Here is a 26954-nt window from a genome sequence, read left to right on the forward strand (position 1 = left end):
AATTCTACCCCAACAGAAATATGTAGAAAATTTCTCATAGCAGTAATATATTAATAGGTAAGCACAGGGGCCAGCACAGTGACTCAACAGACATCCCATATGGGTACCAGTTATACTTCTGGTTGCTCCACTTCCTCACCAGCTTCCTGCTTGTGGACTGGGCCCCTGCAACCATGCTGGAGATCTGGAAGAAGCTCCTGATCCTGGCTGGATCAGCCCAGGCTCAGCTGTTGTGGTCATTTAGGGAGTGAACCAGTGGATGGAAGATCTCTCATTCCTCTCTATGAATCCGCCTTTCGAATAAAAATACATTTTAAAAAAAGTTAAGCACAAATCTGTTAGAACTAGAATGGATAAAGTAATTTTGATATGTTCAGTAGTGAAGTATACACAGCAATGAGAATAAACGAACTGTATTTGCACCTGACAACACAGAGAGGTTCTCACATAATGTGGAACAAAAACAGCCAGAAAGAGGAAAGTACTTACTGATAAGTGCATGTAGAAACAGTTAACATGCAACAGAACTAAATCGTAATACTGCAAGTAGGCAAGTAAGATGGGAGAGTGTCTCTAGAGTGCTGATAATGCACTTGATCTGGGTACTAGTCACACAGATATCCCTTCTTGAGGCACAGGACGAAAGGGTGTAGTAGAGCCACTTGGGTGGAGTTTGCACAGCACTGGGCTATCCCTGGGACATGAGTTGTTAGAAAACACACCCCACCCCTGTCCCCAGCAACCTAAAGAACCTGACTGGGTTTTAACTCATTTTCTTTCCTTTTTACTCCAGAGGATGCCTCATTTTGCAAGGGCTTGATGAACTTGTTCTTCAGCCTGTCTGTTTTGTATAAGAGTCCTGTTACCCTGCTGCGTGACTTGTCTCAGGATATCCATGGACAACTGGGAGACATTGACGAGGTACTAATGTGAGATTGCAGTACGATAGTCTGGGTGTGGATGGAGGCCAAGGAAACAGGCCTGCCACCAAGAGTTCTCGTCTCTTGCCTTCCCTAGGATGTAGAAGTAGAGAAAACAGACCACTTTGCAATGGTGAATTTAAAAACAGCTGCCCCCACTGTCTGTGTAAGTACTGATCCTGAGCAGCGGGCATAGCCTTACTGTTCCTTCCACCTGCCTGGGAGGAGTACACGCTGGTGGCTTGTGTCCTTCAGCCTGTGACCACCTGCAGATAGTCAGTTTATGTCTTAGCCCAGCAGCTGTGTTTCATGAACCATGCCAGGCATTCTTTCCTTTTACAGTTACTTGTTCTGGGTCAGGCTGAGAAGGTCCTGGAAGAAGTGGACTGGCTGATTACCAAGCTTAAGAGACAAGGGATCCCAGAACCCCCATCAGGTAAGAGGAGTTCAGGTTGGGTTCTAAGAACTGACAAGAACAAGGTCAGTCAAAATCTGAATGGAATACTGCTCGAAGTCGGAGCTCTTCTACTGAATTTTCTGTTAGTTGGAGTGATGAAAGAAGTGAAAGGCATTGGTAAGATCATGAGAACATAATTACTGATTCACTCTGCATAATAAATGCTCATTTTCTATTTAGACTTTAGTTAGTAGTACTTCGTTTACTTCTCATCTTTACAGTTACTTCTTTTGGGAAATAAGGCTGGTTATGATTAGATGTGCTGACTTCCTTTCAGAAGAAGCCTCATCTCAGATAGCCTCAGCGAATGATCCCACTGAGAAAGCTGTCATCATGCAACTGGGAACTCTGCTTACAGTTTTCCATGAACTGGTACAGACGGCCTTGCCATCAGGCAGCTGTGTGGACACCTTACTAAAGGGCCTCTGTAAAATGTACACCACCCTTACAGCACTCGTCCGATATGTGAGTATCTCAGTCAGATTCACCCCACTGTGCTGCCCACAGTGCAACAACCTACTGCTGCAGAATGCTTTCAGTGGAGCTCTCACCTCTTAATTTTGAGTCATGCTTTTATTTTAGCTTCATCCAAACGTAGCCCCCCGTGGCACCAGCATCCCATATGGGCACTGGTTCATGTTCTGGCTGCTCCACTTCTGATCTAGCTCAAGGCCTTGGGCCCCTGCACCCATGTGGGAGACCTGGAAGAGGCTCCTAGCTTTGGACTGGCCCAGCTCTAGCCATTATAGCCATTTGGGAGTGAACCAATGAATTCAAGATCTGTCGCTCCCTCTCCAACTCTGACTTTAAGTAAAATAAATCTTAAATAGCATAAGGATCTCTCTCCACAGTCCAGGGAAAACCAGTTAATGGCCGATTCTAAATCTGTGTGCCCGGTCTTATTTCCTTGACGTGTGATACGTACACCAATTGAGACTCATTGCTTCTTTCAGATACTTTAGAAGGCTTTATCTAAATTATAGCTATATAGTTAAATTTGAGTTCATGTTGTAGAAAACACTATACTGTTTTGGGGGCCGCTGTTGGGGCTCGAGTTCCTGCTGCCAATGCCAGTGTCTGATATTAGAGTGCCCCTTTGGGTCTTGGCTGCTATATTTCCCATCCAGCTTCCTGTTAAGGTACCTGGAGAGGCAGAAGATGACCCAGGTGCTTGGATTCCTGCTTCTCAGGTGAGGTTCCTGGCTCTTGGTTTTGGCTTAGTCCTGACCTGGCTGTTGTGACCATTTGAGGAGTGAACTAGCAGATGAAGATCTGTTTCTCTAGCTCTTTCAAATAAATGAATCTGTCTTTTTAAAAATTGTACCATTTTTAACTGGGCATTAAAAGGGCATTTATTCCTTCTCTTATTTTTATTTATAATTTCGTAGTACATGCCTAAAGAAGAAAAGATTTTTATTTTACTATTATTTTTCAAATTTTATTTTTTTTGGTGCAGTATCCTAGTGGCTAAAGTCCTTGCCTTGCAAGCACTAGGATCTTATATAGACGCTGATTTGTGTCCTGGCAGCTCTACTTCCCATTAGCTCCGTGCTTGTGGCCTAGGAAAGCAGTGAAGATGGCCCAAAGCCTTGGGACCTGCATCCATGTGAGAGACCTGGAAGAAGCTCCAGGCTCCTGGCTTAGAATCAGCTCAGCTTCTACCATTGCAGCCACTAGTGGCTTTACTTCTCTTTTATTTCCAGTTTTTTAAAAAAGTAAAAAACAAACAAAAAAAAACAGCAAAGGGAAGATGTGAACTCACTGCTTTGTGTGTGCTGGGGCATCAAACAGAAGCTTACCTGCCACACCAAATGCCTGCTCCTAAATTAGGATTTTCACTCTTTTTTTTTTTTTTTTTTAATTGGAAAGACAGAATTACAGGGGAAGAGAGAAAGAAATCTTTCATTGCTGATTAACTCCCCAAATGACCACAGTGCCAGGGATTATTCCGGACTGAGGCCAAGAGGAACTCTCAGCTGAAACAATTTTTGTCACCTGAACAAGTCAAACAAAAACCGTCACTGCTTATAATCTGGGAAGCTTGGGAAGTCTGAGGAAAGGGAAAAGGAAGGATTGTTTTTTGTGGGTTTTGTTTTTTGCTGTCAGAGTGATGAGCTCTCCACAAGAGTCATCAGAAGTTTCATAATATAATCTAAATCTGGGCATCTTCTGTTAGTATCTCCAGGTGTGCCGGAGCGCCAGAGGAATTCCGAAAAATATGGAAAAGCTGGTGAGTTAAATACAACTTTTCCTAGGGAATGTGGAAAGCTTTTATTGCTACAGTTACATTGGTTTCCTTCTTTGCTGCAGGTGAAGCTGTCTGGCTCTCATCTGACGCCGCTGTGTTATTCTTTCATTTCTTATGTACAGGTGGGTAATTCAGAGGCAGGACTTCCTGCTTCATGGGTTCTGCTTGGTCATGCAAGCTAGTGTATACAAATTCCTTGCTTACCAAGAGGCTGAGGCCTGTTTATAGAAACAGAAGTCCAGGGACTTTGCAGCAAGCTCTTGATTCATTCAAAGGAAACACTGAAGGCAGCGTGAGCTTGATAGGCTTGTGTTTGGAGCAGTGATGGGATAAGCATGCGGGGATTCAGTAACATCTTATTTTTCGGTGACTGACAGACACACTTGGGGAATGTGATTAATGTAACAGCAAGCACACACGAAAGGGCTGAGAGCAGCACTTGAGATACCAGAAAAGGAGCTTTTTTCTATCATTTATCCAGATCCCTTTTCTTCTCCCTCTAGGGCTCTTATAGAGTGTAGAGAAATTTCAAGTGTTACCTGGTCCTAAATCCCATCAAATTCTTGATTCTTGCTGTACAAGAACTTCCTTTATTTTTTTTTTCTTTAAGACACACCACTATTGACACATTTGGGTCAGGAAAACCTTGGCCTGTTGTATGCATTTTTGGACATTTAGCATGTCCTTGGTTTCTATCCACCACGAGTGGAGGTATCTGGTAAGTGGGCCATTGTAAGTCCCATGAAATCTTTGGTCTGATCCTATCAAGGCAACTAGAAATTTGATAAATTCGTACCAGGCTCATTTTTAAGTTGGTAATTTTACATAACGTGTGAACCATCTGGCTCGTAGAAAAAGGTTCCCCGACCTGAACTAGATACTAATATTCTCCCTATTATGATAACAAAAATGTTCCCAGAAATAAAATCATTCCTATTGACTGGCTTGATTGATGGGACACCTCCTGTCTTCTAAGGCCACGTAGATAATACAGTAAACATTTTACCACTATTACTGATCCTGGAAAAACTAGGGATTGGGTCCACTAAGTGTCAGTCTCATCCAAGATTCAAGGGCCAATTATTAAAGTACCGGGTTGTGATTACTTTGATATTCTTATTCGTTTAAAGGGAACCCTTTCCCTTTGAGACTCAGTAACCAAGTGGCCTTCTCTTCTGTATGGATGTACCTCAAGTCCAGTAGTATACTGGTAACTGGGGCTGCCACCTTGCCTTTGTACTGGTTTTGTGGGCTGCTTCAGGAAAGCATCGTTGGCTTTCACCTGGCCAGGGTTTGCAGCCTGCTGTGGTCAAGCCTGCTCGCCTCCAGGCTGCTGCTGCTTTCTGAGCCCAGTGCTCCTGAGCTGGCTTCCTCAAGCTTCCTGTTTGGAAATTTTGATTTAGGTGCCCTTCTGTTAAACGCATCTGTCATCTATAATGGGATATAACCCCCCCAGTCCTAAATTTGGGTTTGAATTTCTCCATGTCCAAATCTTAATGATGCCTCTAAAGCCACAATTCATAAAATAGATTAAGACCTAAGGCAGGGGAGGAGGTGGCTTATGAAAAATGATATTCAAAATATTCCTTACATTAAACATTCATGGTGTCCATTAGCATATTAAAGATGTTAAAGAGACCATCAGTACATTCAATCTTATTTCTCAAACCCTTCCAGGAATATTTCTTAAAATAATAACATTATTCTTTTATAGAAAATTAATAAATATTGGCTTTGGAAACATTGCTGTTGGCCATATTTACTACATTCTGAAGAACCCTGGACCTTGTGTCTGGTGTGTTAAATTTGCTCATGTGTCACCTTATTCACTGTCAGGACTTTGAGATCAGTAGTTACTCTCATGTTAAGTAGTGGGGAAAATTCATGGGAGTGTCCAAGAACAAACAGCTAGCAAGAAGCAGGGCTGGGCTTAACCCCAGCTAGTCAGTCTCCACAGTAGGCCAAGTAGAAAATGTTGCAGGCTTTGTCTCCCATACAGTCAGCCACACCTATTTCATTCTGCCAGTGTAACATGGAAGTAGTCACAGACAACATACAAATAAATGACTGTGGCTATGTTCCAGGGAAACTTTATTCTCAAACAGGCAGTGGGCTGATTTGTCCTGGGAACTGTAGTTTGCCATCCCCCCAACTCTAGACTCATACCGGGTACTTGTGTAAGTCCAAAATGTTAGAGTTTAGATTTTTTTTTAATTTCTGAACCCATTTTGAAGAGTTTTCTTCTACAAATCACTAGGTACCTCCCAGACAGCTTTTTTCCCTCACATTACGTAAAATCCATTTTGCATATTCCCTGGGCATTTTTTTTTTTACCCCATCCAAATGTGCCTCATTGACAAGTTAGGTGGTCTGCAGGCCAAATGTTTTCCATCTTTGACAGGTATTTAATGAAAAGCCTGGGGCAATAAGCCCCTTTTTCTTACCTAGCACCTTAGATCTTGATGGGAAGCAGTGAAAACCATCCTGCCTAGAATCACACTTTAAAAAAAAATGCCCATTTAAAAGTCAGAGTTAGTAAGGACAGAGGTGGAATGCTACAATGCAAGCCCCCGAAGAATGTCTTTATAAGATCTTACCTGGTTGAATAGCAATTGGCCAAGAACAGGGTTGATTTAGGGAGTTTCAGAGGCTGCGGCCTCTAGGAAGAGGCTCACCTTATACTTGGAGGTCTGTCACTGCTCTCCTTCTCCAGAAGTAAGACCTCACCCTAGCTGCCATGCCGTCCTGGGCCCAAAGTGGGTTTCTTTAAACTAGCCTCTCTAGAATCTTGCTCTTTCTCCAGAAGCTAGCCTAAGGAACAAGGCTCCCGTCACCCTGAGGCTGCAGCACAATAGCTTCTCTGCATTTTCAAGCTTGTTTTGTTGGTTCCTTCCTAGAAGTTCTTGGGTCAGAGCTTCCTACATTTTGTGTACTTCACACCTGGGTCCCCTCCCCCTCCCCCATCCTTCCTCACTCATATTTTGATTCTCTTTGTCAGAATCCTACACTACTTGAATCTTTTTATTAGTTCACATGTCTCCCATCCTTAACTCCAGGAGTTCTTTATTGCCTGACGATGTAAAACATATGGAAGAGTTCCTGCTAATCAACTGTACATATGCATCCAGTGAGGGCCTCGAAGTGGGAGGTGTGCAGGCTCCCGGAGTAGCTTCCTGGGCAGCTGCCCAGCAGGAAGGTGTCCATTCTGCCTACACCTTGACAGCTGGCATTGTAAATCTCCTTTTGCTCTCTGGTCTCTTGGCTGGCCCAGGACAGTTTTCATCTGCTGTTTTCATGAGCAACAGAGGGAAAAATTGAAGGGTAGGGCAGGGGATGAGGAAAAAGAGCTGATAGTTCAGGATTATGCAGCATAACCCAAATTTTCCCATCTTTCAGCCTTCTAGAAAATTACCACTAACACCAAAAACCTTCAGGACTGGAAAACAAAAATGTGTTTCTATTTCTTTAGAATAAGAAGAGTAATAACTCAACACTTACAGGGGAGAAGAAAAAGAAAACCGCCGCTGTTAGCACAGCCATGGTAAGTAAGCTGCTGATGGGCACTCGGTGACTGGTGAACTTAAAACACTGAGTGGCAGAGGTCAGTTACAAGAATACTGCATGTTGTATAATTCCACTTACATGAAAGATCTAGAAAAGGCAAATCTGAGGCAAAAAGGTATTCATGACTGACTCCAGTTGACTGGCTTAAGGAGACTGGGAGACTGGGATGACAGCTAAAAAGCGTCTGAGGTTTACCTTGAGGGTGATGAAACTTGTAAAGTCGATTGTGCTAATGGCCGCATAACTGTCTGAATATATTGAAGCTGCCGAATTATACATTGGTGAGGATGCAGGAAATTGGCTGTACAGCACATTGTTGGCAAATTCAAAATGTAGTGCATATTCAGTCATAGAATTATCTCCAAGAGATGAGAACAATGTCCTCACTTATGAGTTTCAAATACACACGAATCATTTTGAAAAATTCACATTTTGAGTTATTTAAATTGAAAATTAATGTGCAGACCAGAAAAAGAAAATATAAAAGCATATTTATTTTAAGAATATCAGCTCCTGGGCCCGGCACAGTAGCCTAGTGGCAAAAGTCTTTGTTGTGCATGCGCCCGGATCCCGTATAGGCACTGTTCAAATCCTGGCTGCTCCACTCCCTACCCAGCTCCCTGCTTGTGGTCTGGGAAAGCAGCTGAGGATGGCCCAAAGCCCTTGGGTCGCTGTACCCCTGTGGGAGACCTGGCTCCGGATCGGCTCAGCTCGGTCATTGCAGCCACTCGGAGGTGAACCAGTAGATGGAGTATCTTCCTCTGTGTCTTTGTTTTCTCTGTATATCTGCCTTTCAAATAAAAATAAATCAATCTAAGAATATCAGCTGGCTGCAGACACTTGGCTATAGCCATTGCAGCCATTTGGGGAGTGAACCAGCAGACAGTCTTTGCCCTTTGTATCTCCTCTCTGTACATCTGCCTTTCAAATAAAAATAAATCAGTGGGCAGATGTTAGAGCTAGTGGAGTTAGCCACTGGGAAACTCCACTCCATAGCAGAATGTAGGTTTGAGTCCCAGCTCCTCTGCTTCCTCCTGATGTGTCTGGGGTTACTGGCTCACGTATTTGGGTCCCTGCTATTTGTTTGGGAGACCCAGATGGAGTTCAGAGCTGTCAGAGCTCCCGGCTTTGGACTGGCCAGTACTGGCTCTTGTAGGCATCTGAGTAGTGAACCAGCAAATGGAAGGTCTTCACCTTTCAAATAAAAATTGAAAATAAGTGTCAGAGAAGCAACTCGATTTCTATAGGGGGTCCAAGATTCATTCATTTCAGTTGGCATTTGCTCCCAGGCTAATTTTCTTCCCAAACCCATGTGCAGTTCTATACTAGCTTCAGAGAAAAACTGCAAGAACTACCAAATATGAACTTTGAAGTCTTCTCTTTGTCCATAGGCCAGAGTTCTTCGGGAAACCAAGCCAATCCCCAATCTCATCTTTGCCATTGAACAGTATGAAAAATTTCTGATCCAGCTTTCTAAGAAATCCAAGGTAAACAATTATCTGTCATCATTTCTATCTGCAGTCCATTGCCTTGGCTATATCTGATCCAAGGGCCTGAGTCTAAATATCACATAGGAAATTTGGGGAGAGGGGCTGACTGGGATTGTGCCTGCTTTAAATAGGAACTGAAGAGTGTGTCATGAGTACTCTAAAAATGGCTTGGGGTGCCCCAGCACCACCCACGAGTGAGCTGTTCCTTTCCTGTCACAGGTGAACCTGATGCAGCACATGAAGCTCAGCACTTCACGAGACTTCAAGATCAAAGGGAACATCCTGGACATGGTCCTCCGGGAGGATGGGGAGGACGAAGACGAAGAGGTCAGTACCTGCTGCCCAGAGCGCAGGATGCCCCAGCCACTTGCTGAGCAGGCTGTTGATAGCCTGTCCGGAGGCAGCTGCAGACATGGAAAGGCTAAGGCTGGTCAAGCAAAGATGAAAACTTTGAATTCTATGAAGTTGTCCAGGCTGCACACATTTTGGGCAGACATTTCCAGGTGGAGGGTGATGACATAATAGTCCTGGTGTGGGTCCTCGGTATCAGTTTTCCGTTGTTCCATGCCCTTATTCGCGGCAGAGCCTCTTGACTTGGCCAGGCCTTGCCAGTTCAGTGCACGCCAGCTTCTCGGCCCCCTTTTCCTCTGGCCTCATCCTGACCTGCTAGTCTTCCCATTTTGAAGCGGAGCCCTAATGTTTCTTTTCCTGGCACATAAAAATTCTCATTTTGTCTAAGATACAAGCAGCCAAAAAGATGGCCTATCCCTGTTTCAAAATTGGAAGTTTACATAAGGCACCTTTGATTTATGGTTTCTGGACACACACTCCAGGGCCTAATGCCCCAGCCCTGTCTACTCCCTTCACCTACTTGGGGTCGGAGTTCAGGAGGGTCAGGCCTCAGTCTGATGCCCGAGGCTCCTTCAGTGTCGTCCTGTGCTATGTATGACTCTTGTCAGTATGATAAAAGTCCCAAGGGACAGAGTCGGCACTACCTTTTTCCAACATAATTACATCCCCTGAGTAGGAATGGGGAGAAAGCATGACTAACACAGGCTTTGATGGTAAGGTAAGGTTTTTGTTTTGATTTGTTTTAATGACCATCCCTGCTGCCTCAGATTTATCATGTAAGCGCTGACTTCTCTACCTTTTCTAGGGCACTGCATCTGAGCAGGAGGGACAGAAGAAAGAACCACCCAGGAAGAAACAGAAAAAATAAATTCCCGAGTTAACTAGTGTGAACTGTGAGGCTCCTGCTTCCTCTTTGCCCAGCAAGCAACAGTGCCACTTGTCCTACAACCTAAACCAAAGTTGGCATCTTGGTTTTAAACTCAGCTGCATCTTCACTTAAAGGAATCTTCTTGATGGGTCCTGATGTGAGAAAATGCCTGGCGTAGGGCAAGCCTTTCGTAAAAAGCATAGCTGAAAGCCCGAGTTTGGGAATGTGCGCCACCTCTATGAAGCTCCACAGGAGCAAATTCAGAGGCGTCTCCGGGCAGTTAGGGTCCAGGCTGGCTTCGTTTCTCCAAGGAGCCTTTGGTGAGTTCAATTATCTGGTAAATATCCAGTGCTTCACCTGCAAGACACGCAAACTGGTTAGGATGCCTGCTCCCGATCTTCAGCTGAGAGCTCAGATGTGGCAGAAGGGTGTGTGGAAAGGGTGAGACTAACTCAGGGAACAGTTCCTTACATGTTAGGAGGGTTCATTTTCTCTTAGCACAAAGTAAGTTTGCCTTAGTTACATTTTATATAGAAAATAAGCTTTCTTATTTACTTATTTGCATTTAAAGCATGGGTGTTTTTTCACCTGGGAATGTACTTTGACTTTATTTAATAAACCTTAAAAATTTCTGGTGTGGCTGCTAAAGATGGAGTGTGTGACGCTCGGGTACATCACTCATTTCCTGTGATGAGCTTTGCAGAAATGTCCTTGTGTAGTTTGTACTCCCTTGACCAGGACTGCTTTGTGTCTCCCTCACGTCATGTGTGTATCAAAGACAAAGGGGTATGGCTCACCCTGGGGAATCCCGTATCTTCTTTCCATCCCAGTGGGGTTGGAAGGGGTTTTACAATCCATGGTCACTTCCTTCCTGAGGCACCGATCAATATCAACAGCACTGAAAAAGGCCACTGACTGGGGCAAGTCACGCAAACCCAGCTTGTAGGCAAACATGCACCTGAAAGAAACCCAGGCTCCTTTCAGCAGAGGGACCCATGCTGTGCTCACAGCTCATCGCTTCGGGAAGGAGCACATGTTAGTGCAGGGCCTAACCAAGCAATCCTCCACTGAAATGCAACTAGGAACACATTTTATTCCAGTTTGGCACACTTTATTGATACATATTTTTAAAATTACTTCCAACCACTGAGCTAGAGTTTGAGGAATGGACGTTAGTTTTGTTGAGCTTAACCCCTTGGACCAAGAGGACAGTGGTGACAATGCTAAATTTCATAAGCATTCATTATCTACCCACTAATCAGGATAGTTCATGATTCCCAAACTGGTTTTGGGTAGCAGATCAACACTGAACTTGGTACTACATTTAATCATCCACATAAGGTAAGAATCTTACTGTAAGAAATTACACCTCCATACATAAAATATATATTTTTAAGTTAGACTTGGGCTTCCCTATTAACAGTACTTTCTGTGAACAGAAGAAAATTTGGCAGCTAAGAAAATATTTTGGGGTGAAAGAGAAAAAAACCTCAATTTTCTTTGTATTGATGTTTTCTGACCTTTGATTTTGAAAACAGAATGAGATGTTCCTACTCTTAACAACTCCTGCCAATTTTGTTATGACTTTCATACATTTTTAAAATTAGAGATAAAAGCAAAGTCATTTCTGAGATAAAAACTGCCCAGCCAGGTCCAGAGTTCCCACCCAAAGCCCTACGCAGGAGCCGGGGAGGCGGGGTTGTACCTGGTCAGGAGGTTGGTGATCTGCAGGGCCAGGGCAGCGCGATAGCGGTCCTCTTCCCTCACCAGGTAGCGAACCTCGTCATGGATGCTGATGCAGAAGCGTCCATCAATAGCAAACTCTTCAAACAGCCACCGCATGGCCACAAGCATGAGGTGCAAGTAATCCACAGCAGAGCTCTGTACCACCCAGTTCACACGACTGGTCATAAACTAGGGGATAGAGGTGGGCACAGGTGAGGGGCTCATCTGCACAGCCCTCACTCAGCTCTGGGGCGGAAGTCAAACTGCTGGAGGCCCTCACGTCACTAATACACTGGTGAGGCGTGTTGGCCGTGCACCCTCCTCCCCATGTTCAAGGGTAACAAGGTACCTCCCCCTGGACAGCTGAGGGCTCCAGGGCTCGGCTGATGCGGCAGCCTAGCACCGGGGTACGTGGTGTCTTAGACATGGCAATGCTCTCCAGCTTATTGAACATTTCTGATTCTGTACCCCCCATCCATGCTCGTTCAGCAACCACATCCCACTTTTTCCTGTGTGACCTGAGGGACCAGGAAAGAGAGGGCAAATTTTATCTTTGAGCAGCTCAGCTAAAAATCAAAGGATCCCCGACCCGCGCGCCCCCCCCCCAAAAAAGATCCGGAAGGTTCTCACTTCTTCGAAGCTTCTCTCTGGATCTTGCGCAGATCCTGCAGGGAAACCCAGCCATCTTCAGTCTTGTCCACAGACAGATCCAACTGCCTCACCAGCCACTCGCCCTCATCTGACAGCCGGTACCTGAAGGAGTAGTATCCCCATTGTTCCTGTGGGATTGCCGCCTCCGCACCAGGGTGTTCACAGATCATCTTGGTTTTCTAAAACCACTATGGAGTCAAGCCTGTTGTCCAAACTGCAGGCTTCAGTTCAGAGATCAAAGGTGCAAGAAGCTAAGTGACTCATTGGAGTCATGCAACTTGGAAGCAGTGCAACCCTAACAGGATTCCAGGAATTGGGCCACAAAAGCTGAGTTCCAGCCTGGTAGCCCAGGAGGACAGAGACCAACACAAGAGCCATCACTGCTCTTACTGTCTTAATGCCTGGGACACTGAGCTGCTCATTGACCTACAGGTACCTCATTCAACAGGGTTTGTCATTCCAAATTTGGAGGGTGGACAAGAAAGACTTGGAGAAACAGAAAATGGGAAAACACACTGCCATGCCTGGCTTCACTACCCAGGTCCACTGCTTGGACTCCCTGATACCACCAGGCTATCACCCAGAGACTCCAGGGCCATGTCACCCGCCTCCTTGAAGAAGTAATGGGACCTCCCTCACTGTCTGGGCCTCTAGCCCCGTCTCCTTTCTCATCACTGTCCTTTCTGCACAGCACACAGCACAGTAGCAGCCTCACCACCACCATCCACTCTGGGTGGTGCTCAGCACCCCTTTTCCGCACCATGATACTTTTCACTTATTTCATGAGGAGGTAGGTTTCCACAATGAGTTGGCTAAAGTAGTTTGTTCTGTATATTATGCCTAAGGAAGCTGTAAGTGTACCCTTGCCCCCTCGTGATTCACTAAAGTGCTAGGGCCTAGAGCACAGTTAATAGTATTATCAGCAAGCAAACTTGATGATGCTCGCAGGGCTGGTCAACTAAAAGCCTCTATCAAAAGCGGCCTACACGTCAGTCTCCCTGCGTTCCCATCATCAACTGTGCTACCCACTTGCACACTCCACTTGCTCTCATTCCCTGCAGGCACTGGGGTTGCGACCTCCGTGTGACTGTTAGTGAAGTAAGCTTTATCCTAACGAGGAAGGCTAACTATAAAGCAAGCTTCAGGACTTCAAGGACACAGAGAGCTGAGGTAAGGGGAAGGTAGCAGGATCAGCAGTAAAGAGCATGGTGGCAGGCCTGAAGGCTGAGTATTAACATGGCTGGGAAAGGAACTTTACCGGCGGAGGCCCTTGGTGACCGCATACATCTGCTGGGCCTTCTCGGCTGCCTCCTGCCGTGTAAGCCGGTGGTTGAACTGCATCAGCAGGCGCTCAGCAAAAGGCTGCCCAGCCCCATAGATGCGGCCATAGTTGAAGACTTTGGCGTGCTCGCGGCTGATGCCCACAGTGGTGGCTGTCTTACTGTGAAGATCACTGCCCCTGCTCTTCCTGCCCTGCAGTGTCATCCAGCCAAAGGCTGTGCAGCCTGGAGAACACAACAGGACACAAGAAGCTCTGGAACACTGCCCGGCCCCCAGGGCCCCCGAGAAAGCGGACTCACCATGCATGCCAGCGAAGTGAGCGTCTCCTAGCACAGCTGCAATCCACAGCTCCTGGGAGTCCACATCAGCACCCACGAGCACATAGCCAGGCGGAGCCTGCACCATTGCTTTCAGCTCACTGCCCACTCGATCAGGCTGCAGGGAGAATGAGGTCAGGCCTGTTTAGGTATCCAAACGACCCTCCAAGCACCCATTTCTGGAGCCATAGTTGAGAGGGTAATGGGGCATTTCCTAAGGGGACAGCTTTACAGAACATCCTAAGCAATGCTTCAAACTTCACAGTAACATATACCCACCTGTCGGCATCAGAGGCCACAAGGCCACCTAGCTGTCTTTTCCCTACTTAGCCTCATTCCAAACTCCCCAACAGCTGAAGCTATTACTGTCCAGCCAGAAACAGGTGCCAAGAATACATTTGCAGGCCCATCATGATAGCCATTGGCTACAGTCCCTGCCTTGCAAGCGCTGGCATCCCATATGACCACCAATTCTAATCCCAGCAGCCCTGCTTGTGACCTTGCACCCATGTGGGAGACCCAGAAAAAGTTCCTGGCTCCCAGCTTTGGATTCTCTCAGCTCCAGCCACTGTGGCCACTTGGGGAGTGAAACAGCGGAAGGAAGATCTTCCTGTCTCTCCTCCTAATAAAAATAAATGAATCTTTTCTAAAAATACATTTGCAAAAGCAGTTTAGCCAGGTTTGAACTCGGAGTCCTGCCTGACTCAGATCTTGAGTTCTTGTCCCTGTGCCTGGCAAAAGACAAGGCACTTGAAGGCCCAATTCCTAGATACCCAGGTGCAGAAAACCAGGGGTGAGACCAGACACCTACCCTGGCGTTGCTGGCAGTGAGCCACGTGGGCTCCACAGCCCGTCGGGTAATGGTGCCAGCAGTCACCACCTGGGGCAGGATGGCCCCGTAGTGGCCTTCCTCATCATAGTTGGGGTGCCTGAAGTGGAAGGAAAGCAGTCTCAATAACTTGCATTGGTCCCAGGGTGTTCCCCACTCAATTCTGTTCCTACAGCTGTCCAGTGGACCCTACCTGGTCACAGCACGGGGCAGAGCTGACCTGGGCAGCCACACCACCATCTGGGAGCTGTGGAGACAAACTCAGCAAGTCTTGGGGAGAAGAATCCACCCTCATCCCACCATGCCCTATCCCTCAAGGCTGCAGTACCTCAACCTCCTTGCTGCTAACTGGACTCAGGCTGGGTCATGGCTGGGCCAAGGTCTGGGGCTGAGAACAGCCTGGAGGGTAAGCCAGCTGGGAACTGTCTGGGCTGAGGCAGCTTCTGTCCCTCTCCTGGGAACTAAGCCACTGCCCTTTTCACACCTACAGCAGAGAGCACTAACCCATCTCAGCACTGTGCTCACACGAGTATGCTGGTAGCTTTAACGGCCTTGGATATGGTCTTTCACACCCATCTGCTGACCATTCCCACACTCCAAGACCCAGCTCCCAGCCCACAGCAGGGCTTTATGGCATCGCCGTCCCCAAGGGTCTGCCACATTTAAGGCTCCAGCCATTACACCAAGTAGTTCTGTCAGAGCCCTAAGTCTAGTGCCACACTAAATAAGCAGGGAGACCAAAGCTGAGGAGGTGAAGATTTGCCTGTGGTATCTGCCACCAGGACAAGTTGGTGAAACCTCTGGACCACAGCCAAGCTGTCCCTCTGGCCACCCAGATTGAGTCAGAAGGCCCAGGGTGAACATGAAGAACAGATCTGGACTACAGACACCTCACCTGGGGTACAGACAGGCCTACCTGCTCTCCCAGGCCTTACCTGATGCGCTTATGGGCATTCCTCCAGAAAGAGATCATCTTGTTGATTTCCAGGGCCCGGGGCCCACTGGCTCCCCCTGGGCCAGCCTGCAGGGTGCCGTCCTCCATCTTGGGCAGGAAGTCCTTGGCAAAAGGGCTGCCCACATTGTAGCTGTTACCATCCTGAAGAAGATAAAGGAAGCAGGGGCCAGAGTCAGGTGGCAGAGTGCTGGCAGCCCCAAACCTCTATCAGTCTAGGGCAGGCTCCCAACTGCATCCCCTACATCCCCACATCCAGGGGCAAACCTGGTCCTCCCATAACAGCTATTAGTTGAACCTACGTATACAACTGTGCTGGACACTGAACGTGCCCTGTGTCACTGGATTCTCTACGATATTTACCACACAATTTTCAAAAGAAAAGCTCAGAGAAGAGCAGTTACTCAAAATCACACTTGCTCCCACTATTCCTGTCATTTCCCCAGCAGGGCCAGTTTCCCGGCTGGAATCACAGTGGCGGCTGCGGAAGGCCTCAAGCACAGGACAGGCCAGGACACACACCTTGTGAGGCAATTTGAAAAACCAGCAGCCAGGGATGTCCACGTCGTTGTAAGGTCCGTTGCCGTGGTGACAGGTGGGCTGGTTGGCTTTGCAGCCACCAACAGCAGTCTGGGGGAACCACACACCCCATCAGGTTCTGCACCAACACCCGCATTCAGGAAGGGCCATGGGGTATAGGTGGGTGGGAAACGGGCCTGAAGCTCATCAGATGAGCTCGGAACTGACAGAAAGCCCAAGGTCCCAGTGTGCTCCTTGGCCCCCAGATCACGTGGGGCCACCCAGGGAAAGGGTAGTACCTCAACCCCACCCCCCCACCCCAAGACCTAGAGAACTCTGGAAGAAAGGAAGCTACATAGGCAAGAGGGAGTTCCTGCAGGGCAGCACCCACCCAGGAAACCACTAAGCAGGCATCCTCTCACCAGAGCTGGGGGCTGGCCTGACACCACAGTGCCAACATTCTCCATCCTGGGCTCTGCCTCCACGTCCAAGCAGCCCAGTTCTTCCACCTGGGTGGACCCAGACACCAACACGATGAGGCAAGGGGCCAGAGGTGCTCCAAATCCACCAGCCACCCTCAGGGTACTTGAGGCAGCCAGCAGGCTGCCTCTTCCCCAGGTTCAGAGCCTCGCTCACCGTCTGCCACATAGCACTGCTGTCAGTGAGCACGAACTCCTCGGCCAGGCCTGCCTCCTGGGGCTGCTGCTTCCCCTGTTCCAGACAGTGTTTCCTGTACAGGGACTCGATTGCTCTGTGTAGAGAACAGCGGCAGCAGCTTGAGTCACCGGGGCCTCTCTGGCTTAGTCTCAGTTCCTGCTGCTTAATCCCCAGAACCAACTCTGAGGCAGAAGTGGACAACGCTTCCCTGGCTTGACCTAGGGAGTGACAAACTGAAAAGGAAGTGTCCTAGTGGCAGGCACGGGCTGCATGCCTGGTCTGCCTCCGGTCCCAGCTCCTCCGACCCAGTGAGCTGCAGCCTGAAGAATGGTGCTGAGAGAACAAACTGGGAGAGTCAGGACCAGGGCCCCAGCCCCGGGGGCTCCTGCCCTTGTCTACCCATGGGCTCCAAGGAGCAGGATCAAACCTGGACCCTGCCTTCCCTACAGAGCCAGCCTCTGAATTCTGAGCCACATCAAATGTTGTGGCTGTCCCCAGCATGTGCTTGTCCACAGTCAGGGCTTGTGACCTCAAGTCAACTGCTCTTGCTAGGCCTCATGAGCTACAGGGCAGGGAGAGCCATGCTGTCTCCCAGGGTTGCTTGGGAACCAATGAGGAAAGCTGCAAAAGGGTTCCCCAACTGGCCAGTAGCAAGCAAGCCCCATGTCTTCCACTACTTCCAAGAGCCTGTCTGCCCACTCTGAGAAGCCACTGGGCCCAGGAGTGTCAGTGACCTCCCCACTCTGAAGGTCCCAATCCCCCGTCAGGTGCTGAGGCCCCAGCTCCTGGAAACCTTGAGGGATGACTCCACCTTTTCCCTTTGGCCCGAGCTGACTTTAAGTTTCCCCGGAGGAGAAGGGAGCCCCAAGCCTAGTCCCTCTCCCCCAGAGCCTTACCTATAGGGGCAGGGCACCCCTTCCAACTCTTGGCTGCTGCTGCTCGCTGGCTCCTTAGCCAGATTGTCCTGCCTCCCAGGCACCAGGTAGCCCCAGCCATGTCGCTCTGAGTAGTGCAGAGGGAAGCCATCCCAGGTCAAGGCCATGAGTTTAGGTGTGATCCTCATCTGCAGGCTGAGGAGGCTGGGGCCTGGGGTCCAGGCAGGGTCATCTAGCCGAGGACAAAGCTTCCGGTACCACCTACACCACGGCCAAAGACAGCAGTCACAGACGGGGGATTGGAGATGCAGCAGGGTCTTTCCCATGATGTACCCACCCACTCTCCAAAGGCCCAGGACTTCCTGACAACCTCAGCCTACAGTCACTGCCCCCTCTCCTGGAATGCTTTGATCAGGAATGGACTTTCCTGGAATAAATAAGAATATTTCGAAAGGAAAGACCATATGTTCATACCACTTGATTAGTCAGAAGCCAGGACCCCATCCATGCCCAGCAAGGATGGGTTCCTTCCCAAGTCCTGTGTGAAACCAGGCAGAAGGCACAGCTGCACCTCCACCGCAGGCCTGCCATTGTCTGGAGACGCACCAGCTCCCTGAGCGGCGCCTCTCAGCAGCTGCTCACCAGGGCCAGGACCAGCAGTGTGGGGTGAGGGGCACATGTGTACAGAGTCAGCACCCTGCTCACCCTGGCTGCACCTGCCCCATCACTTCTACTCTCTGAGGCTCAAATGAAGGCTCAGCGGGAATCAGTGCTGCCCGCTAGCTGCTCACTGTCCCATCATGGACAGTGGACACCAACTGCACTGGTTGGTCCACACGCCATAGTCTCCCAGGAAAGAAACGCTTCTCTCTGCCCCCTAGGACCTGCCATGCAGCAGCACACAGTAGGTGCACAACACACCATGCAAGCACCATGCCGTGGATCAGTGAAGGAAGGGCAGGACAGGAAGATGGAGAGGATGGTGGCAGGCTGCAAGGTGCACATGCACCCTGTCTCTATGTTCAAGTGCAGACCAGGTGTCTTGAGGATGACGCTGGAGTGGAGGACTCACCCTGGGTGGCCAGGAAGGTGCTGGGGCCGCTTGGGCAGGGACTCTGTGGTGTCCTTAAGTTGCTGCAAGCAGGCACGGGCCATGACATCTCGCTGACACTCCTCCTCCTCAGTGGGTGGGCCAGGGTCTGTGCAGGATGGCAAGGGGACATCTGGGACCAGATCCTCCCAGACAAGACATCTCCAGGCTCCACAACTCCAGAAGGCCAGGGCAACCCCTGCCCAAGTGCCTCTGGTTCCTGGCATTTTCCCAGGGCCCACCCTACCTCACCCAACCTCCCACCCATGTTCCCACCTTCCTGATCCATGGGATTCTCAGGGGCACCAGCCCCCGCGGTGGGCGACTTGCTGGCTGAGACCAACTCATTCTTCTTCCCCTTCTTTGCCTTCTTCTGCTTGAATTCCTGCAGCTCCCACTCCAGGTCCCAGAGCCAGGGGTCATCCTTGTACCTGCAGAGCAGGGTCACCAGTGCAGGGCTGAGGCCAACCAAGAACCAGGCCTCCTGCAGACTCCTGCCGCCTGGCCCCCGCCTGCCCAGCCCCTGCTCCACTGCAGCCTGGTTACCTCTCTCCTGAGAGCAACTGGCAGGCATCATTGGCCAGATCCATCAGCGATTTCTTCATCTCGCGCTGCAGCTCATCATAGGTGCTCTGTGCTTCTGCCAGGTACCTTTCCCAGTTGTGGTTGACTGGCAGGTAGGCAACACCCATCTCCAGCATGCCAGCCAGAGTCACTGGATGGGGACACCTTGGGATTAGAAACCAGAAACTGACCATAGGAAGCAAGGCTTTGGCCCGGGCCCTGAGCCAGTTTGGCAAATTCACCCTAATCACCCTCAGGCACATCTTTAAAGTCAGACAACTCCATTGCCACCGCACCCTGGGTAAGGCACCGGAGGTCTGTGCCTCAGTGTCTTCATCCTATTCTCTGAGGCAATATGGGAATTATGGGTCCCAAAAATGAAAATGGTGGGCACTTGCTGAGTGATAACTGTGCCAGGCCCTCTGCTCCTAACTGTATACACCAGAAGCAACCAAGAACCCCACGGCTGACCTGGCCAAGCACATCTGTGCGCCTCTCGGACAAGCACTGAGGAAGAAAAACCCAGAAACTTGCACAAGGTCAGAGAAATAGGACAGGGCACTCCAGATCCGAACAAGATCTGGCTGACACCTAACGGGTGGCCACAGGCAAGGCATCTGTGACACCCTCTGGGCAGCACGTGGGTGCAGCAAAGGCACTGGTCTGGTCCCCAGCCTTCCCCTCCAGGGTCCATGCACAAAGCCACAATCCTGGGACAAAATGGCCCATGGACAGAGATGGGCTCCGTTCCTTCAGCCCATGAGCTAATGTCCCAAGCCTGAGAGAGAACCAGCACCACCTGATCCCCTCAGGGACCAGGACCCGCTGGCCCACCCAGTTACCCCTCACCTCTCCAAGAAGAGGGGAAGCTGCTGCTGGAAAACCTCGTGAGTGGCCCACACATCCTGGGCACAGTACTGCATCAGGGCCTGCACAAGCAACAGGGAAGACACGGAGTGCACAGTCGACCCACAACCAGCATTAGGTCTCAGGGCAAGCCCGCAGCCGCAGTCCCGTGTTCAGCCCCGAGCCAGGACCTCACCTGGAAGTTCTCCCGGATATCCTTCATGCTCCCCTTAACAAACAGTTCCCGAGGCTCCTTCTCTAAGGGAGGCCCCCCCACGTACAGGCTGTGCACGTCGGCCAGATTGTTGGCGCTGCTCATTTCCACCCAGTCCCAGGACGAAATCTAGGGGACCAGGGCAAGGGGCACAGCAGGTCAGCCTGGCCTCATGCCCAAGAGGCTGACTGTTGTTGCGAGGAGGGGGTCCCAGGCACCCAGCTCCTGCCCACATGAAGCCTGTGCTCACCACTGGGCCGCTGGCTTTCCGCTGGGACTTCTGAGCTCTCTGTGCGGAGAGCTGGGCCTTGTGCCTGCCCTGCTTGGCCGCCATCCACAGAGTGCGCTGGAAGCTGCTCAGGCCCGAGATGGCCATGTGCATGCTCATGGTGTCCAGGAAGCGCATGTGGGAGCCCTGGGGGTGGGATGCCACTGAGGGGCCAGCCTGCCACTGGCGTGCTGGTGTCAAGCCCAGCCCGAGGCAGTCTGCAAAGCTGCCTGAGCCCAGCACAGTCCTACACACGCAGGCCACTGTCGCCCACCCCAGGGCTGCTGGAAAGGCACCACAAAGCAGCACTTCTCATTGCTACATGCCAGGCCTGGTTCTGACAGACTTCACAGGTGTTGTCCACACCTCCTCCGTTAATCCCGTAAGCTAGCACCTGCTCTCCTTACAGTGAAAGAAACTGGAGCTTAGAGATACTGAGGAGCTCACACAGCTCGCTGGTGGCTGAGGCAGGACGTGAGCTCAGGCTGTGGCCAGAGCCTCCAAAGAGCACGTGGAGATGGGGCATCTCAGGCTTTGCTGCTGCCTTGGCCCGGGAAGTGTGATCCTGGGTACGGAGACCACAGGCGGGGCTGGGTCACAGGAGAACCTACTGGGGCCCAGAGGGTGACAACTTCCCCAAGCACTGCCACCAGGGCTCCCAGTCCCCGCCACCTGCAGTCTGCCCCAGGAGCCTTACCTGAATTAGGTACTGCTCCCTGATGTGGGCTCTGTCGAAGGAGACATTGTGCCCCACCACCAACTGCTCCTGCCAATCCCGCTGGGTGGGGCCACCAGCACTGGCAGGGACCTCCAGGGGGATGAGGTCAGCCGGCGACAGCTGGCTGGTCCAAGAGTAACGCTCTTCCACCAGCCGCCGGCTGCACCAGGAATACCTGTGGGAGGCAGGAGATAGGCGGGTTCACCCCGGAGGCACTCAACTCTGTTCCCCAGCACCCACCGAGTCCCACACTACCAGGGTGACCCTCACCCTCAGGGCCACACGGCAGCTGGGGCATGTGTGTGCCAGGTGAAGGGAGATACAGAAGTTTTTGCACTGTCACAGGTAACACTGGCGCTCCGTGCTGCAGTATCAGGAGCCACATGGAAGCAGCTTAGTGTAGGACAGTACAGTGTTTGTCAAGTGGAACGGCCAGAGTGCACACCTGGGGCTCTGGGGGGCTTCTAGGAACACGGTTACTCTTCATGTCTGTAAGTGCAAACAGCCAGTGCCCACGAGCTAATGGAGGAACACAGGATGACAAGGGAACCCAAAGGAGACGGCAAATGCTACACACACACACACACACACACACGGAGGAGTCATCTCATGGTGGGAAAGGTTCGGAGCAAATCACACACCAGTGTGACCATCCTAAATGAGAGAGCAGGGAGGGCAAGTGCCAGGATGACAGCATGTATGCTGGCGTCAAGGAGAAGCGGGCACTGTCGGCTGGGGGCTGACACCGACTCAGGAGAAGGCTGCTGTTCACGCGAGATCCACAAGGCCAGGCGTGGAGGAGCAAACACCTGTGGCCGCCCACAGACTTCCAGAGGGCCAAGGCATCAGAGCGAGCGATGGCTGATGCCAAAGCCCCGGGTGTGGGCAAACTGCGGCCCTCACAGACGGGAGGACGGGCCTTCAACACATATAAACCCAGTTTCCACAAGGAGCCAGAGGGGAGAGAAAAGAAGAGGATCTTAGCTTTCAAGCTGGCAAATGATCTACCTCACACTGCAAATGCTGGGAAAAGCCAAAGTGAATATGTTTGCCGTGGTGCTCACCACGTCAAAGCCCTTAGAAACCACACAGGAGTTAGTCCTGTGACACAGTGGGTTAAGCTACCACTGTGACACCGACATCCTGTATCAAGTCCTGGCTGCTCCACTTCCAGTGGAGCTCTCAGCAAATGTACGTGGGAGAGCAGAGGATGACGGTCCAGGCGCTCCACATGGGAGACCAGGATAGAGTGCCTGGCTCCTGGCTTTAGCCTGGTGGATGCAGTAATTTGGAGAGTGAACCAACAGATGAAAAAAAATCTCTTCATCCATCCCTCTCTGTCATTATCCCTTTCAAATAAATAAATAAATAAATCTTTAAAAAAAAAAAAAGTAGAAGAAGTTAAGGGCACGGCACGATAGCCCAGCTGAAGCCCTCGCCTTGCATGAGCCAGGATGCCATACGGGCACTAGTTTTAATCCCAGTGGCTCCACTTCCCATCCAGCTCCCTGCTTGTGGCCTGGGAAAGCAGTGGAGGACTGCCCAAAGCCTTGGGACCCTGCATCCACGTGGGAGACCTGAAGAGCTCCTGGCTTCGGATTGGCTCAGCTCCAGCCATTGCAGCCACTTGGAGAGCAAATCACTGGACGGAAGATCTTCCTCTCTGTCTCTCCTCCTCTGTGTATCTGCCTTTCCAATAAAAATAAATCATTAAAAAAAAAAAAAAAGAAGCTAAGAAAAGGCTAATGATGCTAAATATCCAAGATGACAGCAAATGACAGGGAACTTAGCGACAAGAAGAAGCCACAGTTGTGGTCCAGATGCACGGATGCAGCTGTGTAGGAAGGCACGCTGACAGTATTCCTGATTTTCAAATGAGGATGATAAAATGCAAACACCGCAGAAAAATTCCAGAGGGGCAGGACCCAGGCCACTGCTCCCCACTCTCCTGTGACTCTGAACCAAAGCACGGAGCAGCCTGGGTGACGACCGTACCTGTGGATGGTCAGCGCCGGCTGCCCAAGGCTCCTCCCGCCTCCCAGAAGGGAACAGCGGCCCTGAGGAGTGCGGCCATGTGGTGGAGCATGCCAGGCTGCAAGGCACTCACTGCTCTCAGGGCACCATGTGCTGTCCCAGCCACCTACCCATCCGACCCCCAGGGGCCAGCAGCAGCCCAGGCGTTAGCTCACTGGTACCACTTGACTTAGTAAGTGACGTCCCCAGTACCACCGGCCAGGAACGGAATGAGCATGAGGGCAGAATGGGACGGAGAGGAAGAGAACGGCGAGTTCAGAAGGCAGAGTGAAAGGATGGAGGAGAAAAAGCAAATTGGCCAACAACTTGTAGCAGACGGAAAACCAACTCCTTCTCAGCCCTGGCTCCCTGGGCTTTCTCGCAGCCTGGTCCAAAGTCTGTGACTTTTTGGAACAATGACCGGTGTCCCCCTGTGCTGCAAGGGACCTGGACCTGCATCAGCGCGCGGCCTCCTGAGACTGCTCTGCTTCAGCCACCAATGCCTACCGGATCTATTTAGCCATGCTTGCACCATGTTCAACTGCACATTTAACATTTCGCAGCTTTCTTTACAAAGATGCAGCTTGCAAGAGGAATAAAGAAACCCAAGCCCGCCTCCACTGGCCCCGTTGGTCTCAGCACAGCACAGCGTGCCCTGCAAGGCCTTTCTCACCAGCTCCCGGCTGCCAGGGGGAGTCTGTTGACCCGTCCCCGTTTGCAGGGGCGAGCCTGTTCCAGCGCATGACAACACCAGAGGGCCCAGGTGAGCCCCACTGAATGGTCACTCCCCCCTCCCCGCCCCTACTTACCAGGCCGAGGGGGATATGGCCACCGCCAACGTGGGGCAAGTTCCCTCTGCCAAGCAGACCTCCACGTCGAACACCAGGGCCCGCTCCTCGGGGACGGCCACGGGGACGGCCTCCCCCTCTGGGCCGTAGCGGGTCCAGCCCTCCGCCCAGGCCCAGCTCTGGGGCTGCGGGGGCAACTGCGCCTGCAGCAATAGGTTGGCCGCCTCCAGGTAGGGCAGGCTCTGCTTCTGGGCCAGGAGGCGGAAGTGCTGGTCCAGGTCGCCCCCGTAGAGGCGCGGGAGGCGCAGCTCCACATCTGGCAAGGGCGTGGCCGGCTGCCCCCAGAGCCCGTGCTGCTCCAGGTGCTCGATGCTGCGGCGCACCGCGTCCTCGTCGGGTCCCTCCGCTCCGGGTCCCTCCGCTCCGGGTCCGAAGATCTGCTCGTGCAGCCCCCTTGACAGCATCTGGATGTGCAAGGGATTGTACCGCAGCTGCCCGCCCTCCGAGGATGGCACTTGCGGCGAAGGCGGTTCCCCTTCGTTGGGGACAGGGTCGGGGATGTGGACAGAGCTGGAGACCCAGCGTCCCGGAGCTGGAACCGGGCCTGGCCTGCCGGTGGTGGCCATGGCCACCTTCCTCCAAAGCAAGCGGCTCAGACTCATGGTCGGTGCAGGGAGGCCGCAGCTGGGATTCAGAACCCCTGACTTTGGGCTCCAGCTTGGCTGCTCTCACTGTCTGGGAGCTTCACAGAGAGACACATTCAGTCTCTGGGTTCCTGTCAGTGCAACCAGTCCAACCATGCTGCCCGCAATCCAAACCCTAGAGGAAACAGACGGCATTTAGAGCAGGTATGCACGCCTATGGATCACATATGGTCTTGACAGCCCTTCACTCGTGGGGCAGCACCTTTGGTGTGAATTCTGTTACGCCTCTCCCCACCCCGGGAAATATCAATACGCTCCTGAAGACGCCGGGGCCACACAAGTTCACCGGGGGCTTGGGGGAGGCTGCAAAAGTCAGGAGCACAGATGCTGGAGGAGGGCAGCGCGGCCTTGGCCTCTGCCTCTGGCGCTCACGAGCTGTGACCTTGGGTAAGCTCCTTCAGCCCCGGTTTCCTGCTCTGAAAAATGGGGTCACAGAGCTGTCCAGTGACACCGGACCACTGTGAGCGATCCCGAGCGCAGAAGTCGCGTGTACGCCGCCTTCGGCAGGTGCTCCCCAAATGTATCCGACCACCACGGCCCGAGGGCAGAGCGCACCTCCCAAAGCACCAGCGCCTGGATTCGAACCCGCCAATCGGGCCACCGCCCCCGGGGCCTCCTTCAGCCACGACCCGGCCGCGGTCCGGGTGTCTGCGGGCTGCCCCGCTCCGGGCGCGGCTCCCCGGGCGCAGAGGCCGCCGCGCCCCTCCGCGGCCCGGCCCCCGTCGCGAACCGGCGGAGACCTCGCTGCTTCCCGGCCGACGGAGCCCGAGCCCGGCCGAGGACGCGGCGTCTCCCCGCGCGGCCTGCGCAGCCCCGGGCGCCCGGACACCTCCACCGTGCAGCCTCGCCGGCAGCCGCAACTTCCCGTCTGCTCCCGATTGGTTCCCGCGGCCACCCAAGAGGCGGGCAGATACTGCCCGCGCAACCAATGGGAGAGCCACTAATGGAACGGCCCATCCGCGGGGGGAGCAGAGGGAATCCTGAGTGGGCTCTCGCTACAAAAACGGAAAAACCAAGGGCCAACCTCCCCCTCTGAAAAAGCCGGTGGGCTGCTCCCGAACCAGCGGCTAGACTGTAATAATAACGTTTTAGGTCGCTCAATAGAGAAGGGCTGCTGGCTGGCCGCGTGGCCTAATGGATAAGGCGTCTGACTTCGGATCAGAAGATTGCAGGTTCGAGTCCTGCCGCGGTCGTGAGAAGCTGTGAGTTGTTTTTTGCTCACCCTTTCCCTAAGTGTGTGTTCCCCAGCTGGTGGTACAATTGTGTCTTCAGTTATAAGAAAATCTCACACACCCTTCGACCTCAGTCAGTCAGTGCCCGGTGGACAAGCAGCCCGGCAGGAGCTCGCACTGCACCCCGGCCCCTGCCAAGCAGTCGCACCCCATACTGGTCAAGGCTTGCGAGAGGCACGGGGGCCTGGGGCGTGGAGTGTGCAGACCCCGCTGCCGGCAGGAGAGAAGGGCGACCCTGGGGACCGGACCAGGCGAGGCGCGCAGGGCTGGCTTCCCTGGGGCAAGCGTCCTGCTGCGCTGGCGCTGCTCCCACCGACCCCGCACCTGGCAAAGCAGATCTGATCTGAAATCCAGTAGCCACTGGAGATTTCACAGAAAATGGAATCCAAGTTTAGGAGATGAAGCATTTTGAAATTTCGTGTATTTTTTCATAACATAAATTTTCATTTTTCATAGTATACGTTTGTGAAGACTTTCCATCTTCTAGTACAGTACAGCTGCTGCAGGCTGCAAAGAATCGCTTACCCTCTCCTGTAGTTCAGAATAACAATGGCCACTACATTGCTACCGGAACCCTCTGTTTAACCAGTGCACGCAAAAGCGCGCATAGTGGGTCGCCTCTTTGTTCCTCCCAATCATTCAGTACTTTTTGGTTTCCTACATAACGCTATGTGTTTGCTATATTTAAAAATACGGTGCTTGGCACAGTAGCCTAGCGGCTAAAGTCCTCGCTTTGCATGCGCCTGGATCCCATAAAGGCACCCACTCATATCCCAGCGGCCCCACTTCCCATCCAGCTCCCTGCCTGTGGCC

The 26954-nt window shown here is 51.6% G+C and overlaps 2 protein-coding genes and 1 non-coding gene across 5 annotated transcripts in view; 2 read left to right on the forward strand and 1 right to left on the reverse strand.

Annotated features, from left to right (window-relative positions):
• Positions 1–10526, forward strand: part of LOC121148471 (Fanconi anemia group I protein-like) — a 57817-nt gene extending 47291 nt beyond the window's left edge. For 2 of the 3 annotated variants that reach the window (XM_040968536.1, XM_040968538.1), the window contains 10 exons: positions 794–921; positions 1018–1086; positions 1263–1356; positions 1655–1842; positions 3554–3607; positions 3688–3747; positions 7095–7166; positions 8581–8676; positions 8899–9006; positions 9836–10526. In XM_040968536.1, coding sequence (XP_040824470.1) covers positions 794–921; positions 1018–1086; positions 1263–1356; positions 1655–1842; positions 3554–3607; positions 3688–3747; positions 7095–7166; positions 8581–8676; positions 8899–9006; positions 9836–9898 — 932 coding nt within the window. In that variant the 3' untranslated portion in view covers positions 9899–10526. Of the gene's footprint in view, positions 1–793; positions 922–1017; positions 1087–1262; positions 1372–1654; positions 1843–3553; positions 3608–3687; positions 3748–7094; positions 7167–8580; positions 8677–8898; positions 9007–9835 lie in introns of all 3 variants that reach the window. The other variant, XM_040968537.1, reaches the window with a different exon arrangement.
• Positions 8477–25592, reverse strand: LOC121148473 (DNA polymerase subunit gamma-1). The gene is made up of 22 exons (XM_040968539.1): positions 24227–25592; positions 21384–21579; positions 20669–20833; positions 20401–20547; positions 20208–20287; positions 19341–19523; positions 19071–19225; positions 18777–18903; positions 17726–17965; positions 16809–16923; positions 16595–16681; positions 16176–16283; positions 15637–15797; positions 14895–14948; positions 14684–14801; positions 13855–13990; positions 13533–13779; positions 12254–12376; positions 11973–12141; positions 11604–11812; positions 10696–10856; positions 8477–10255 (listed from the first exon to the last, which is right to left on the reverse strand). Exons 1-22 carry the CDS (start codon positions 24865–24867, stop codon positions 10179–10181), a joined length of 3699 nt encoding a protein of 1232 aa, XP_040824473.1. The 5' UTR covers positions 24868–25592; the 3' UTR covers positions 8477–10178.
• Positions 25593–26029: 437 nt separating this feature from the next.
• TRNAR-UCG lies at positions 26030–26102 on the forward strand. Its single transcript has one exon. It is a non-coding gene; the product is annotated as a tRNA-Arg (tRNA).
• The last annotated feature ends 852 nt before the right edge of the window (positions 26103–26954 follow it).

The sequence above is a fragment of the Ochotona curzoniae genome, unplaced genomic scaffold (genome assembly GCF_017591425.1).
Source record: "Ochotona curzoniae isolate NIBS_2020 unplaced genomic scaffold, NIBS_Ocur_1.0 scaffold_4701, whole genome shotgun sequence".
In the NCBI taxonomy this organism is placed as follows: domain Eukaryota; kingdom Metazoa; phylum Chordata; class Mammalia; order Lagomorpha; family Ochotonidae; genus Ochotona; species Ochotona curzoniae.

Coding starts and splice junctions, on each gene's coding strand:
- LOC121148473 (XM_040968539.1), bottom strand. CDS start 24,867: ATGAGTCTGAGCCGCTTGCTTTGGAGGAAGGTGGCCATGGCCACCACC. Junction 19,524..20,207: donor CTTCCCCTCTTCTTGGAGAG/GTGAGGGGTAAC, acceptor TCTAATCCCAAG/GTGTCCCCATCCAGTGACTC. Junction 16,924..17,725: donor GGGGTGCCCTGCCCCTATAG/GTAAGGCTCTGG, acceptor TTCTCTACACAG/AGCAATCGAGTCCCTGTACA.